This window comes from Pituophis catenifer, unplaced genomic scaffold (assembly GCF_029215685.1).
Source record: "Pituophis catenifer annectens isolate HBS135680 unplaced genomic scaffold, rPitCat1.0.hap2 SCAF_7, whole genome shotgun sequence".
Classification (NCBI taxonomy): domain Eukaryota; kingdom Metazoa; phylum Chordata; class Lepidosauria; order Squamata; family Colubridae; genus Pituophis; species Pituophis catenifer.
In genome coordinates this window covers 54,787,121-54,801,980 of record NW_027256887.1, presented here as the reverse complement: position 1 = coordinate 54,801,980, position 14,860 = coordinate 54,787,121, and the positions used below count along the sequence as shown (strand labels likewise).

The window sequence follows — 14,860 nt, the reverse complement described above, 5'->3', positions numbered from 1 at the left end:
CGATGTTAGTTTTTCTAATCTTCTGGCATTTCCCCTGTACTCCAGAAGTTCTAAAAAATTACAGTTAGTGGTTCTGAAATCACATCTGCCCTTCCTTTAGTATCTTGGGATGTAATCCTTCTAGCCCCAGCAAGGAAGAATTTGTGGGGTTTTCTAGGGAAATTTTTTAAGACTTTAAGGGGTTCTGGGAGGGGGGTTTGTAATGATCTTTCTAGAGAAATTGGGAAGAAGACTTTGGGGGATGGGGGGGGAAATCCACCAGGGTCAGAGCCGAGCCCGGCACAGGGTAACGATTCAGGGGGTGCTGGTCGAGGGATTGGAAAAGGGATAGGGGACGATACCTATGAGGTCTGTACCATCAGCACGGTAGATGGGAGGGGCAGATACGGTGGGAGCAGGGGACCATATCATGTGTTGGGGGCTCGCACTCACTGTTTGAGAGCAATTGCTTGCCCCGGTCCCCATGGCTCCTCTCGGAGACTCACTCAGGATCTGGGCCTTTGGCTGATGTTATGCAATGCTAGGTCCGTGGTAAATAAGGCCCCCCTCATTCATGATCTTATACAAGAGGGAGGAGCGGACCTGGCAGGTATTACGGAGACCTGGTTGGGCCCGGAGGGTGGTGTCCCTCTGGTTGAAATGTGCCCACCAGGCTTCAGAGCATTCCATCAGCTGAGGGCCCAGGGGAGGGGAGGGGGGTGGCGGTTATTATTAATGAGGATCTGGGTCCTAGGGAGACCACTGTGCCTCAGATAGCCGGATGTGAGTCCCTCCTTGTGAGGTGGGGTCGTGGGGTTCAGATGGGCTTGTTGCTTACGTACCTGGCTCCCTGCCGCGTGGCAACAGCCCTACCTGAGCTACTCGACGTGATAGCCACGGTGGCAGTAGATACACCCAGGCTTTTAGTCATGGGTGATTTCAACTTGCCATCCATTGGTGAAACGTTTGAGGTGGCTCGGGAGTTCATGGCTTCCATGACGGCCATGGACCTGACCCAGTTAGTTCATGGCCCTACTCACAGGGGAGGTCACACTCTGGATCTGATTTTTGTCTCTGGCTAGTGGTTGAGTGGTCTTGTTATTGGGGATATAGACGTGGAACCCTTGTCATGGACAGACCACTCACTCCTTCGCCTGGATCTTCGAACCGCTGCCCCCCGCCGCAGGGTGGCGGATCCAATTAGGTGGATCCGCCCCAGGTGCCTGATGGATCCTGAGAGGTTCCAGATGGAGCTTGGGCCATTTCCTGAGGTTCTAGCACATGACTCGGCCGAGGACCTGGTAGCCGCCTGGGAACGGGTGGCTGGTGGGGCCTTGGACCGAGTCGTGCCTTTGCGGCCTCTGACCCGGTGCCAATCCCGTGCGGCTCCTTGGTTCACTGAGGAGCTGAGGGAAATGAAGCGCCGGAAAAGACGCCTGGAGAGCGATTGGAGGGCCAATCTCGCTGAATCTGATCGAACACTGGTAAGGTCGCATATTAAGGCCTACCTAGTGGCGATAAAGACGGCAAAGTTTAATTACTTTTCCGCCTCTATTGCATCATCAGGGAATCGTCCGGCCGCCCTGTTCAGGGTAACTCACTCCCTGCTCCATCTGGGAGTGCAGGAGGATCCCTTGGAAGGCAGGGCGGAGGATTTCGGACAATACCTGTATGACAAAATCGCTCAGATCCGGGGGGATTTGGACTCTGACTGGGTAGATCAGGGCAGGGTGACAAGGAATAGTCTTGAGAATGTTATCTGGGAGGAGTTTGATGCTGTGACTCCCGATGATGTGGACAGGATTTTGGGGAGACTTAGTGCGGCCACATGTTTACTGGACCTGTGTCCCTCTTGGTTGGTACTGGCTTCCCGGGAGGTTACACGAGGCTGGCTCCAGGGTGTTATCAACGCTTCATTGAGTGAGGGTTACTTCCCCACCGCCTTGAAAGAGGCGGTGGTGAGGCCTCTCCTCAAGAAGCCGTCCCTGGATCCGGCAATATTGGCCAACTATCGTCCTGTCTCCAACCTTCGCTTTATGGCGAAGATTGTTGAAAGTGTGGTCGCGCGACAGTTTCTGCAATTCCTGGAGGAAATATCTTATCTAGATCTGTTCCAGTCGGGTTTCAGGTCTGGGCACAGCACGGAAACGGCATTGGTCGCGTTGGTTGATGCTCTCTGGAGTGCTCGGGACAGGGGTTGCTCCTCTGTTCTGGTCCTGTTAGACCTCTCAGCGGCTTTTGATACCATCGACCATGGTATCATGCTGCACCGGCTGGAAAAGTTGGGGGTGGGAGGCACCGTGTTACGGTGGTTCTCCTCCTTTCTCTCCGACCGGTCGCAGTTTATGTTGGCAGGGGGGCAGAGGTCGACCTCGAGGCCTCTCATTTGTGGAGTGCCACAGGGATCGGTCCTCTTGCCCCTTCTGTTCAACATTTATGTGAAGCCGCTGGGTGAGATCATCCATGGCTTTGGGGTGAGATACCACCAGTACGCTGATGACACCCAGCTGTACATCTCCACCCCAGGCCACCCCAACGATGCCCTTGAAGTGATGTCCCAGTGCCTGGAGGCTGTGTGAATCTGGATGGGGAGGAACAGGCTCAAGCTCAATCCTTCCAAGACTGAGTGGCTGTGGCTCCCGGCATCCCGATATAGTCAGTTGACTCCATCACTGACTATTGGGGGCGAGTCGTTGGCCCCCACAGAGAGGGCTCGCAATCTGGGAGTCCTCCTGGATATGCAGCTGTCTTTGGAGGAACATCTGACGGCTGTAACCAGGGGGACCTTTTGTCAGGTTCGCCTGATTCGCCAGTTGCGGCCCTTTCTTGATCGGGATTCCCTGTGCACAGTCACTCATGCCCTCGTCACCTCTCGCCTTGACTACTGCAACGCTCTCTACATGGGGCTCCCCTTGAGGAGCATCCGGAGGCTCCAGCTGGTCCAGAACGCAGCAGCGCGGGTAGTGACAGGAGCAGCATGGCGCTCCCATGTAACACCACTCCTGCGCGAGCTGCACTGGCTCCCGGTGGTCTTCCGGGTGCGCTTCAAGGTGCTGGTTATCACCTTCAAAGTGCTCCATGGCATAGGGCCTAGCTATCTTCAAGACCGCCTGCTGCTACCGGCGACCTCCCATCGACCCGTGCGCTCCCACAGAGAGGGCCTCCTCGGGGTGCCATCAGCCAAACAGTGCAGGCTGGTGACACCCAGGGGGAGGGCCTTCTCTGTGGGGGCACCTACCCTCTGGAATCAGCTGCCCCCAGAGATAAGGAGAATCCAAGACCTCAGTGCCTTCCGTTGTGCCCTTAAAACCCATTTTTTCAAGCAAGCCGGGCTGGCTTAAGAAGAAATTTTTAAATGTTTTTTTAAATGTTTTAAATATTTTAATTGGTAGTGAGTTTTAATTGGGCCAAATTTATATATCTTTTAATTGTTTTTTAATATTTGTACTGCATGTTTTTTAACTCTGGCTGTACACCGCCCTGAGTCCTCAGGGAGAAGGGCGGTATAGAAATTCAATAATAAATAAATAAATAAATAAACTTCATTAAAAGCTCCATGCTATCTCATAACATCTTTGCTAATTGGTGTTTGTCTTCTATCCCCATGGTGCAGTTTCTGATAGATTGGACTATTTTTTTTTTCTTTTGGTGCAAAGAATGAATTAAGCAGTCCAGCCTTCTTCCTATTATATATAATTCTTCGCATTTTTCCTCACTAGCAGTCTGATAATTTCCTTGTCTTCAAGTTCCACGCATATCTAATAAACCTTTTTTGTTCTTTTTTATAATTCATTTACAAGCCTCAGTCTCAGAATTCTTAGCCCTTTAGAAGGGCTTTTTTAGGACCCAGTCACAGGGCTATTGAAATTACCTTCTTAATAATCTTTCAGATAATTAATTTTAAATATTTTAGAAGTATTTTTTTAAAAAATACTACACTTATGTCAGTTGGTGGATGTAGACAAATAACCCGTTCACAGTTTGTGTAACATCTCATTGGTAAGTAGGCATATAACATGTTGGTATTTAAATGTTATTGTTAATGAATTCTTTATCTAATGAAATCTTTCATTTGTAATTTTAATAGGATGTAGGATTATTTGTTCAACAGTAGAAATAGTAGAAAAGCTAATATCAAAACTTGAAAAGGCTTTTTTTTAGGAAATATATTTCCATTTAAGCATTCTCACAATCACCATAATTATACACTCAAAATAAAAATGTAGTTAATCAAACCAGTTTCAAAGTGGCTGCAAGTCAGGTCATACAGTATAAAAAAACCCTTTATTTTGTGAAGTTTCCTAACAGAAGATATTTATTGCTGTGGCATTTTGCCTTTCATTCTGTTGAAGAAAGTGTAGCTCAAGATTGATAGTTTAAAACCATTTCCTAAGGATGGTTTTTTGTTATTCTTTTGATATTGTTTCAAAGCCTTTTACTTTTTCAGCAAACATTCCTATGACATCTGTTAAAAACAAACCTCCCTGCACTTGTAAATTAAAACCCAAGACATTTGGGTTTTAATACAATTAAGAATAATCAAAGGGGGTGTAGAGAAGGCAACTTAGTCTACAGCTGTTTAGTCACTCCTTTCTTGATACTGTATATGGAGGAACATAAGTCATGAGGGATTTTCTTAAAAAACAACAGGCAATTTGAAAAGAACTAATTGAATATATTAATTCAAGAACAAAAAGGCAATGGAAGGAAACATGCCCTAGCAACTGTCTTCATGTGTGAAAATCAGTCACTCATTTATCTTACATAGGTCAACTTTTGTAACACTGTTTGCCTTGTATAGCATAATAAATGACATTACGAGAGAGCTGTCAAGCTAAGAAGAAAAGCAGTCTGTGAGTGAAGTGAAAGGGAAAGGCCTAGTGACAGAATGAAAAATAGTGTGTGTGTAAAAGGATTCTGGTTAAATGAACTTGCTTGTGTTGATTCACAAAATAATGAAACAGCCTGGGAAATGTGTCTGTTTAGCAATTCCTTATAACATTTTCAAATGGAAATATTTAGATCAGTGTTAATATAGTATCCTCTAGAAATGTTGGGATGCAACTCGTAACTGACATACTTTTTATGAATATGGTATCACTTACGATGGACTATATGGAATATTGTCTTTTCCATATCACTAAGCAGGAATACTGTGATTTTTCATATTTATCAAAGGAAAGGTCTATGGAGATTCTCAGTCATCCAGGTCATGGTTGTCCCAAAGGTGCTTTTTCAAGAGGCAACTGGACTGTCCGATTTTTCTTTGAAGACATTTTGCTTCTCATCCAAGAAGCTTCTTCAACTGAATTTTCTGTTTTTTTTCTTTAAAGATGTTTCACTTCTCATTCAAGAAGCTTCTTCAGCTTCTTAGATGAGAAGCAAAATGTGTTCAAAGAAAATCCAGAAAGTCCAGATGCCTCTTGAAAAAGCACCTTTGGGACTACCAAAGGAAATGTTTACATTCCAAAACTAACTACAGATCTTACTTGCACATACATGTGTATATAAGAATTAGGGGCTTGAAGTCTCTGCAAAAAGACATTGTTTGTTAAAGCTGGAAGGAAACCTACTGTTATGAATGCCTCCCTTGGATTCTACTTCCATTCCTCTATATAGGACACTGGCTTCAATATGTACATCCATCATCAATGTAAATATGTGCATTGATAAATCAAATACAACTGAATGTCTTCTTTGACATATAGTTAACATGTGGGTATAATAAAATTGAAGTATTAAGCCCATTAAGTCTACTCTGCTATTATGTACCTCTGTCATAATATTCTAAGCAAGATTGAATAATGTGCACTGCAGCATCATAAGAATATTTTATAATATGGTTTCCATAAATGTCCTTCCAATACTGTAAATCCTTGCCCACCACAATCAGGCCTTCTTAAGAATATCTTGAAGGATGCAGAATAATCTTGAGAACTACGTATTTTCTAAAGAAAATATCTTTATCTGCACTACTTTTCCTAGTCCTCCACAGATTGCATTTTCATCTTCTAGCTTGACTCTACAACACATATGATACATGAAGTGTGTAAAGCAGATGGCCACTCTTTTTTACTACTTTGGAGCCAAAATAAAACTGAAGTTACAAAGTACTAAGAAAAATAATATAAAAAGGAACAGGCAAATATTTTAATGGAAGGCCAATTACAATGGGTATCATTTTATATAAACTAGTTTGTTTAATGTATGTATATCTTATTTTTAAATAGAATTAAATAGGAATCATTCATTCCAAGACTATTCAACAAATGGAACTCTATCATTTTTTTTTCTACAGGGTGTGTTTGTGATGCTTAAATGGTACTTTATTTCAGAAAAATGCATTTCATTTTTGGCAGCATTTTTAAAGTATTATTGCTTCTATGTTGAGAAAGTTGTGCAGTATAATAAGTATGTAATGGAAGATTGGAATATGAATAATAGTATCACTGCAACCTTATCTTCCTTCTCCAATTGTTTGATTTCCCATTCCTTACAACTTACTTACTGTGTGAGCTGTAGCAGCCTCTCCCTATTCTCAGTTTCCCAGCATCTATGCATTTGCTTAATTCTATTAAAAAAAAACCCCATACAACTCATTGGTTGTGTAGGAAACAGCATTAAGAATATTACATCCTCTTAAAACTAGAAAGTGTTATGTGCAATGAAGGGATGTGCGCTGATTATCTATTGGATGAGCTCTCAGTCATCAGTTTTCAAAAAGGAATTATTTTCATTACAAAATGCTATTCTATTGCCTTAGAGTAGCACATACTCTATGAAATTGTGTAATGGGGATATCTGAATGTTAAAATTTGTACACATGCCATTGCAGACATGGTTGTTTTCAATTGTTAGGTCCATGGGAGATGCATTTGTAAACATAATACTGCAGGAACTCATTGTCAGCATTGTGCCCCTCTTTACAATGACCAACCTTGGCTTGCTGCAAATGGCCAAACAAGCGCTCCAAATGGATGCAAATGTAAGTATGGAGACCAAAGTAATGAAATCATTTATAGGCTATTGTGTAAAAACAAAGTTCTCTTCTGCAAACAATGGGTAAAATTTTTAAGACAAAACTAAAACTACCATTTGCATCCTTTTATAATTTCTCAGTTTACAAAAATAAGAACAGACACTTACTGAGAAGGTATTGTTTGAAGTTTCATTGAACTGGTGGCCATGATATCATGGGCTACAACTCTCCTAATCTCAAATGGACCGTGTTAGCTGAGAATTAGAATCATCATGCTACAGAATATATTATTTGGAAATGACTTTATAGGTCATCTAATTCCACTTTTTGCTCAGTCATGGGATCCTGTTTCAAAATCCTGAGAGAAAGCCCATTGGTTTAAAAAATATTCCAGTCCTTATTAGATTATTTAGTACATACCAGGGGTGAAATCCAGCAGGTTCTGACAGGTTCTGGAGAACCGGTAGCGGAAATTTTGAGTAGTTCGGAGAACCGGCAGCGGAAATTTTGAGTCGTTTGGAGAATGAGCAAATACCACCTCTGGCTGGTCCCAGAGTAAGGTAGGAATGGAGATTTTGCAATATCCTTCCCCCAGGAGTGGGGAAGGAATGGGGATTTTGCAGTATCCTTCCTATGGAGTGGGGTGGGAATGGAGATTTTGCAGTATCCTTCCCCTACCATGCCCACCAAGCCACGCCCACAGAACTGGTAGTAAAAAAATTGGATTTCACCACTGGTACATATTGTATGGAGAGCATCATATTGAAGAAAGTTGTATAGTTTAGTCTACTGAAAATTCAAGGAACTGTTACTTATATTTTCCCATAGCATTTAAATAAAATATTCTGAATTAAAATCAAAAGATTTTCAGCCTTCATTTAAAATATAAAAAGTACCTAGACATAAAGAGTTTACAGTGATCCTAAATGTATGTCAGGAAAAAATGATTTGAAATTTGATTAACATTTTGAAATGACCATGAATTTTTATTGTATTTTCTTGCTTTTACAGTATTTTATTGGAAACATTATTTAAATAAAAAGTATACCTGTCTATTCATCCATTCATCTATCCATCCAAATAAAATGATAATTTTAGAAATTTCCCATTTGACAAGCTAAATATACTAGAAAAACTAGACAGTAATACAATCTGCTCATTTTACGAACCCATATATTCTAATACCATTTGCTTTCAATATTTACAGTTTCCATGATGTGTACCTTTTTTTTACAAAAACAGCAAAATCCTGATTTTCTTTCTCCTCCACTCTCCTTAATCTTGGGTATGTTTCAGCTTGTAAATGCAATGGGCACTCTGACACTTGTCACTTTGATATGGACACATGGCTGGCATCAGGGAACCAAAGTGGGGGCATTTGTGACAACTGTCAACATAATACTGAAGGACAACACTGTGAACGTTGCAAGCCAGGCTTTTATCGAGATCTTAGAAAGCCTTTTTCTGCTCCTGACACCTGCAAATGTAAGGCAATCCTAATTTTGCAAGCTTCCAACATTGGGTGATTTTTTAAAATTAATATATTAGGGTTAATTACCTTAGGCTTCTTTTATGTATGCATACCTGATAGATGTATTCGAGTATACTTTGGATAATTAAAAAAAAATTACAAGTAGGAAGTACTGCAGAGGAAACAGTTCATTTCTTGCTACGGTTTAGGAGGGAACTTAAAATATACTTATTTTACAAGTTAATACCAATATTAGGTTCTCTAAATAAATACCGCACACCAGACGTGGGTTTCAGCAGGTTCTGACCAGTTCTGGAGAACCAGTAGCGGAAATTTTGAGTAGTTCGGAGAACCAGTAGTAAAAATTCTGACTGACACCGCCCCCATCTGTTTTCTGTCTCCCAATTCCCAGCTGATCTGAAGGAAATGGGGATTTTGCAGTAACCTTTCCCTGGAATGGGGTAGGGATGGAAATTTTACAGTAGTCTTCCACTGCCACGCCCACCAAGCCATGCCACACCTACCAAGCCACGCCCACAGAACTGGTAGTAAAAAAATTTGAAACCCACCACTGCTGCACACAATATCCATGCAAAAGAAAGTTGGAACAAGGGAACCTGAGTTTTAATTCAATCTCAACTACATTCCTGCTCAACCATGAATTTTATCAGCCTCAACCCAGGCAAATAGAATGGTCAGAATCATTTATATAATTTAGAGATTCCATTTATGTGGTATGCCTGAAGATGAACACTGGAAGATTTTAAGATGATGTTGGATAACCATTTGTCTGAAGTGGTGTAGGGTTTCTTGCCTAAGCAGGCGGTTGGACTAGAAGACTTCCAAAGTCCCTTCCAACTCTGTTATTCTATTCTATTCTAACTATGCAGTGCTTTGGATTCAGTTTAGGAGGAATATAGAGTACAGTGAACACAGCTTCTATCTGCAATGCATTGAACAGGCTTTATTTGATTCTTTAAAGTAGCTACACAATCCTGACAAATTATACATCTCCTCTAATGAATTGCAAATAGATGCTTTATTTACATGCCTATATGTTCCAAAGTATTTTTTTCCAATTTAAACCTATATCATTACCCAGATCTCATATTTATAATTTTGTTTCATTAATTAATTAACTAATTAATTAGTTAGTTAACTAACCAAAGTTTTCATGCAAAATGCTAAAAGTGACTAAAAATGCTAGCCCATGTTTAATCTTTAATTTATAGAATTACGTAGTAGCAGGTAAAAATAATCAAACTTACCAGCAAGAGTAAGAAACTACCGTAGAATGAAACAGTTTCAAAATATTATCAACATTTAAAGATATACAGGTAAAATTATTAGTGGATATCTTAATAACATAATGAAAATTAGTAACATTGGGCAACATACTGTATATTTTTCCACACTTCATTCTTAAACAAAACAGCAATGAACACTTTTTTAAAAAGTGGGGATTACATTTGTAAATGTAAATGTTTTTCCCAAAAGTCAATAAACACAAGCAAGAATATAAAATAATTATATACTTGTCAGTCAGAAATTGGTTTGTTTAAATTCATAATCTCAGTATTCAGTTAAACAGAGATATGATTACAGATTCTGGTGGTATTTAGCTCTTTATATCTTTTTTATAAAGTTTGCCAAATGTAATTCATACAACTAATACAAACAGGTACCTTTTGGCATTTGTTATACAGTTGCTTTCCATGTTAATAAAGCGGTAAACAACAAATAATATAAAAACCGTCCACTATAGATACGATATTAAAATAAATTTAGTCTTTTCAAAATAGGGTTGCCAGGTGTCCACTATTTGAGTGGACAGTCCACTTTTTTCACATTATGTTCACTATTTTTTTTCACAAAATAGTGGACATTTTTTTTATTCAAAAGCTTTATGATGAAATGGTACGTAATCTAAAGCTGTACAGTCTAAGAGAATAAGGATAGGAGAATCATGTTTTGTCTTTTTTATCATAAGTTAGAATGAGACAAAGATCAAATGCTCATTGCAATAATCACATATTACACAACAGCACAAAAAAATGCATTAAAGCAGTTATCTTTTGATATCGAAAATGTAGTGCTGAAGGTTTTTGCCGAATTTTCGAATTCTGCGAAGAAACGAGAAGAGTTGAAATCATTTTTTGAGTTTTGCGAGTCAGAATTCCATGAAGTTTTGCTCCATGTTCCAACACGTTGGTTAAGTTTGTTTAAAGCGGTCGAAAGACTTCTTTTAAACTGGATACCTCTAAAATCGTATTTTATTTCTCTTGGATCTGATGAGTGCCATAAGGTTATCTGGAACCTTATTTCGGATCAGGAAAATGAACTCGCAAAGGACGATGAACCAACAATTTCAGAATTGTATTTATATTTCACGCACTTCTTCATGTCAATAATGCAAGACACCCTATTGAAGCTGGAAAGCAAGAAAATTCTTGCATGTGATCTTCACATTATCATGTGTAAGCTGCATGATTCTTTGCAAAAAAAATACGATGAGCAGTTTTTTGGAATGAAAGTTTTATTTGCCTTACGTAAAAAACATTTTCCTGAGAATGCCGTGCAAAAGTTCAAGAAAGAAGCCATCAACGTGTATCAAAGAGCCATTGCATACCTAGAAAAGTGGTATAATTTCACCGATTCAGTATATGAGACGCTAAGTTGTTTCAATCTAATTGATCACAATAATCCTCCAACTTTAGAAGAAATGACGAACATCTGGTTATTATCACCATGGCGAGAAGAACTTCCACCCAACACTCTCTTCGATGAAATTTCTGCCTTAGAAGAAGTTTATGTTCATCTGCAGGGTGATTCATCCCTTGATAGGTGGACATACTTTTTCAAGAAAGAGCCAACTCCGAGTTTACTGAAACTGTTCCAGTATTGTGCATCAATTCCGGTATCAAATGCAAACGTTGAACGAATTTTCAGCGTCATGGGAAATTTGTGGACTGACGAACGTAACTGACTGCTTGTATCAGTTCAAAGTGAACTTTGTATATTTTTTAATATTTCTCAACGTTGTACTGAAATTAAAGAATTATTCCTTAAACACAAAGAATTGATCAAAGTTGTGCCGTCAAATAAAAAATACACACAACAGCAAAGTAAAATGTAATTTAATATTTTACATATTATTATAATATATTTGATGTTTTGAATTTTAAGTAAAGTTTTGAAGTGATTATTTTAATACGTGTTAAAATGTTTGTAAGAAAATATATAATTTAATTGTAAAAAATTTTTTTACTACTTAACCCCCACCCCCCACCCCGCTTGTCCGCTATTTTTTGGAAGCAGACCTGGCAACCCTATTTCAAAATATTAGGAGCACTTCAGAGTTTGTTGAGTGATGGCAAAAAAAAAAAGATCTAAATAATAATATTTAATGTTATAGCCAAATCAGAAATGATGGAATCAAAGCATGAACTTCTTGTTAACTGAAACAGGGAAAACAATGTAATTAGCAGAGATATTAGAGGATGAGAAGGAAAATGACTGATGTTTATCTACACACTGGCCTTTTCCTCAAATGTTTATTTCTAGTGTTACAGATGAACTGAATTCTATTACATGAGCTCAGATGAGAATAAAGCTCCTGCTGTATAATATGTGCATTATTTCATACACCTAATTTATACATGTCTTCTTGAACCTAGTGCCCCCTCTCTATATATTGTTGGGATTGAAATGTACTCATTTAGTTAATTTAACTTTTTTGCTTCATATTTAGCTGTAAACGTTTATATATTTGAGAAGAGATAGGCATAGGCATAATTTTCAGGAGAAGCTTTAGAAGAAAATTTGGAAGACTCTAGAGGAATATTTCCCCTAGATATTATAAATAAATTAAATATTCAGGAAAAAAATAACCAAGAGGAACAATATGCAAAGAAAGCAAGCTGTCATTTCTATTGAATATGAAGAACAGTCTCTCATATGCATGTTCTGATATTGCAGTGTGCTCTTGCAACTCCATTGGATCAGCCATGCTTCCTTTTAGCAACAGCACTTTCTGTGACCCTAGCAATGGTGATTGTCCCTGCAAACCTGGAGTGTCTGGTCCTCAGTGTGATCGGTGTATGGTAGGATACTGGGGATTTGGACATTATGGCTGTCAACCATGTGATTGTGCAGGAAGTTGTGATTCAATCAATGGAGACTGCATCAACAGGTGAGTAGAAAAACTGAACAAGTTGGCTTATCATAATAGGGGGAGGAATTTACCTTTAATAATCCTGCGTCGGAAGTAGAGGTCATCAAAAAAAGCACAAATTTACAAACAGATTCATACTATTTTATGAACAAAAATGAAAAAGCTTAGTAGTACTAAACTGCAAGATATACAAAATTAACACCATGATTTTTCTTTCTGCTATTCGGCTTGAACCATTAAGATTTGAAAGTAGCTTGAGTCTTTTTTGTTTTTTGAAAAAATGTTTAATAAAAATTATTTAAAAAAAAAGATTTGAAAGTAGCTGAATGTATTAAACTATACATAGAATCATTGGCCCAAAAGATAGTAGCATCAGTGGACGCATGACACATTCCCCAAGTATATACTGTATTGCTCAATATATATATAAAGGATGTAGGATAGAGAAAGTTGAGACCTGATAAATCTCTTGAGATTATGCTTGGAACAATTGTCATCTGAACAATTTTGTTCTATAAGGGATTTTTTTTTTCATTATATTTAAAAGGTTTGACATTATATTTAAAAGGCCTTTGACAACTTAAATTGGTTTTTTATGTTTAAAGTCCTGGAAGAAATGGACTTTGATGGGAATTTTATTCAAGGGGGTCAAAGCTGCTTATATATCACAGCAAGCAAAAATTGTTATTAATAGTGATTTACCGGTAACTCACATGTGAAATCTGAAAGGGTGCGAGACAAGATTGTCCTTTGTCTCCTGAATAGAGATATCAGACAAAATGGGAAAATAAGAGGTATAAAGAAGGAAGTTTATAAACTGAAGGCCTTTGCTAATGATTTGGTTATATTTCTGCAAGATCCAAAAAACAACTTAGAATATTTTATGAGGAAATTAAATGAGTTCGGGTCTCTAGTGGGTTTTAAAATAAACAAACAGAAAACAACAATGCTGATTAAGAATATGACATATACATTTTTATTATTTTTTTTATTTTTTTTATTTTTTTTATTGAAAAAGTTTTTCAAATACAAATTTTTCCCCCTTTTTCCCCCCCTCCTCCCTAACCCCCCTCACCCCCCCTTCCCCTTTGACTTCTTCATAATAAAACCTAAATACATAACAGATTATATCATACTTTGCTATCCACTTACTCCATCTCCATATGCTGACCCTTTCTTTCTAATAAATATACTATAATATACATTTCAAAGTGACATTCTATTATGACATTATCAAATAACTCCTAATTTAACATAATAATATTATTATATCTCCCAATTTAACAATTTCTGCTCATAATCTACCCTTTTACTACCCCCCATACAGTATAAAATCCTAATTTAACATTTATTCAACTACCCATTTCCTTCCCCCCCATCATTATATCTCTTAACTTAAATCTTTTACATATATTCACATCTAAACATGATATCCCTTTTCTTTAAACTAAACAATCAATAACCTAACCTATCTCCACCCACTTTCCTACAAAATTACCATAATTATTCTTAATATCTTTATTCTACCCACTCTACTAGAAAAATATTCCCTTGTGTAAATAAAATCCTAAAAGAAAAAAAAACTTTAGGCTTGTAATCCACATAATATCTTCTGTCATGTCTTTCAGCTGGATGATAAACTCCATCGCCCACGTTAGGGTAACATCACATCCTAATTCCAACAGTATTTTCAGTATCTTCAAGTACCATCTGCCCCCATCAGTAACAAATATCTTCATATTGGAAAAAGAAAAAAAAAAAAGAAAAAAGAAAAAAGAAAAAAAACCCCGACAACCACCCGAGTGACTTTATATTTATATTCCATATAATGTCTATAGAGGTGTCTTTTATCCAGATTATTAATTCCAACCACCATAATAGGGTAACAACCAGATCTTCTGCGTGCCCCAATCCAGTAGATCTCTTGCCATATAACTCAGCGTACACGGTATATATTTATCAAGAAATCCAAAAAACAAACAAGATATTTCCAACCATTCAATTTAAGGCCTTTTTCACATCCCAAAAAATTCAGCACTGCAGAGATCTGCTTTATCCTCAGGATAAAATAAACCAATACTTTGCCCATTATCTTTTCGTATATTCAGTCCTCTCATAGGTAACTGGCATTACACTGTTGTTTAGTTTAAAAGTTTTTGTTTTTGTGAGGCCTACTTCTTCTTTTCTTGACTTTTTGTGGGTTGGATCTCCATCCTAAATTCCTTTCTGTAGATTGTGTATCGACTATTTGGTTTTC

General features: G+C 38.2%; 1 protein-coding gene across 1 annotated transcript in view; it reads left to right on the top strand.

Annotated features, from left to right (window-relative positions):
• The window catches only part of NTN4 (netrin 4), a 47,066-nt gene that overhangs the window by 22,334 nt on the left and 9,872 nt on the right, over window positions 1–14,860 (top strand). The window contains exons 4-6 of the mRNA XM_070947261.1: window positions 6,838–6,964; window positions 8,255–8,443; window positions 12,408–12,621. Of these exons, the coding sequence (XP_070803362.1) occupies window positions 6,838–6,964; window positions 8,255–8,443; window positions 12,408–12,621 (530 nt within the window). The remainder of the gene's footprint in view (window positions 1–6,837; window positions 6,965–8,254; window positions 8,444–12,407; window positions 12,622–14,860) is intronic.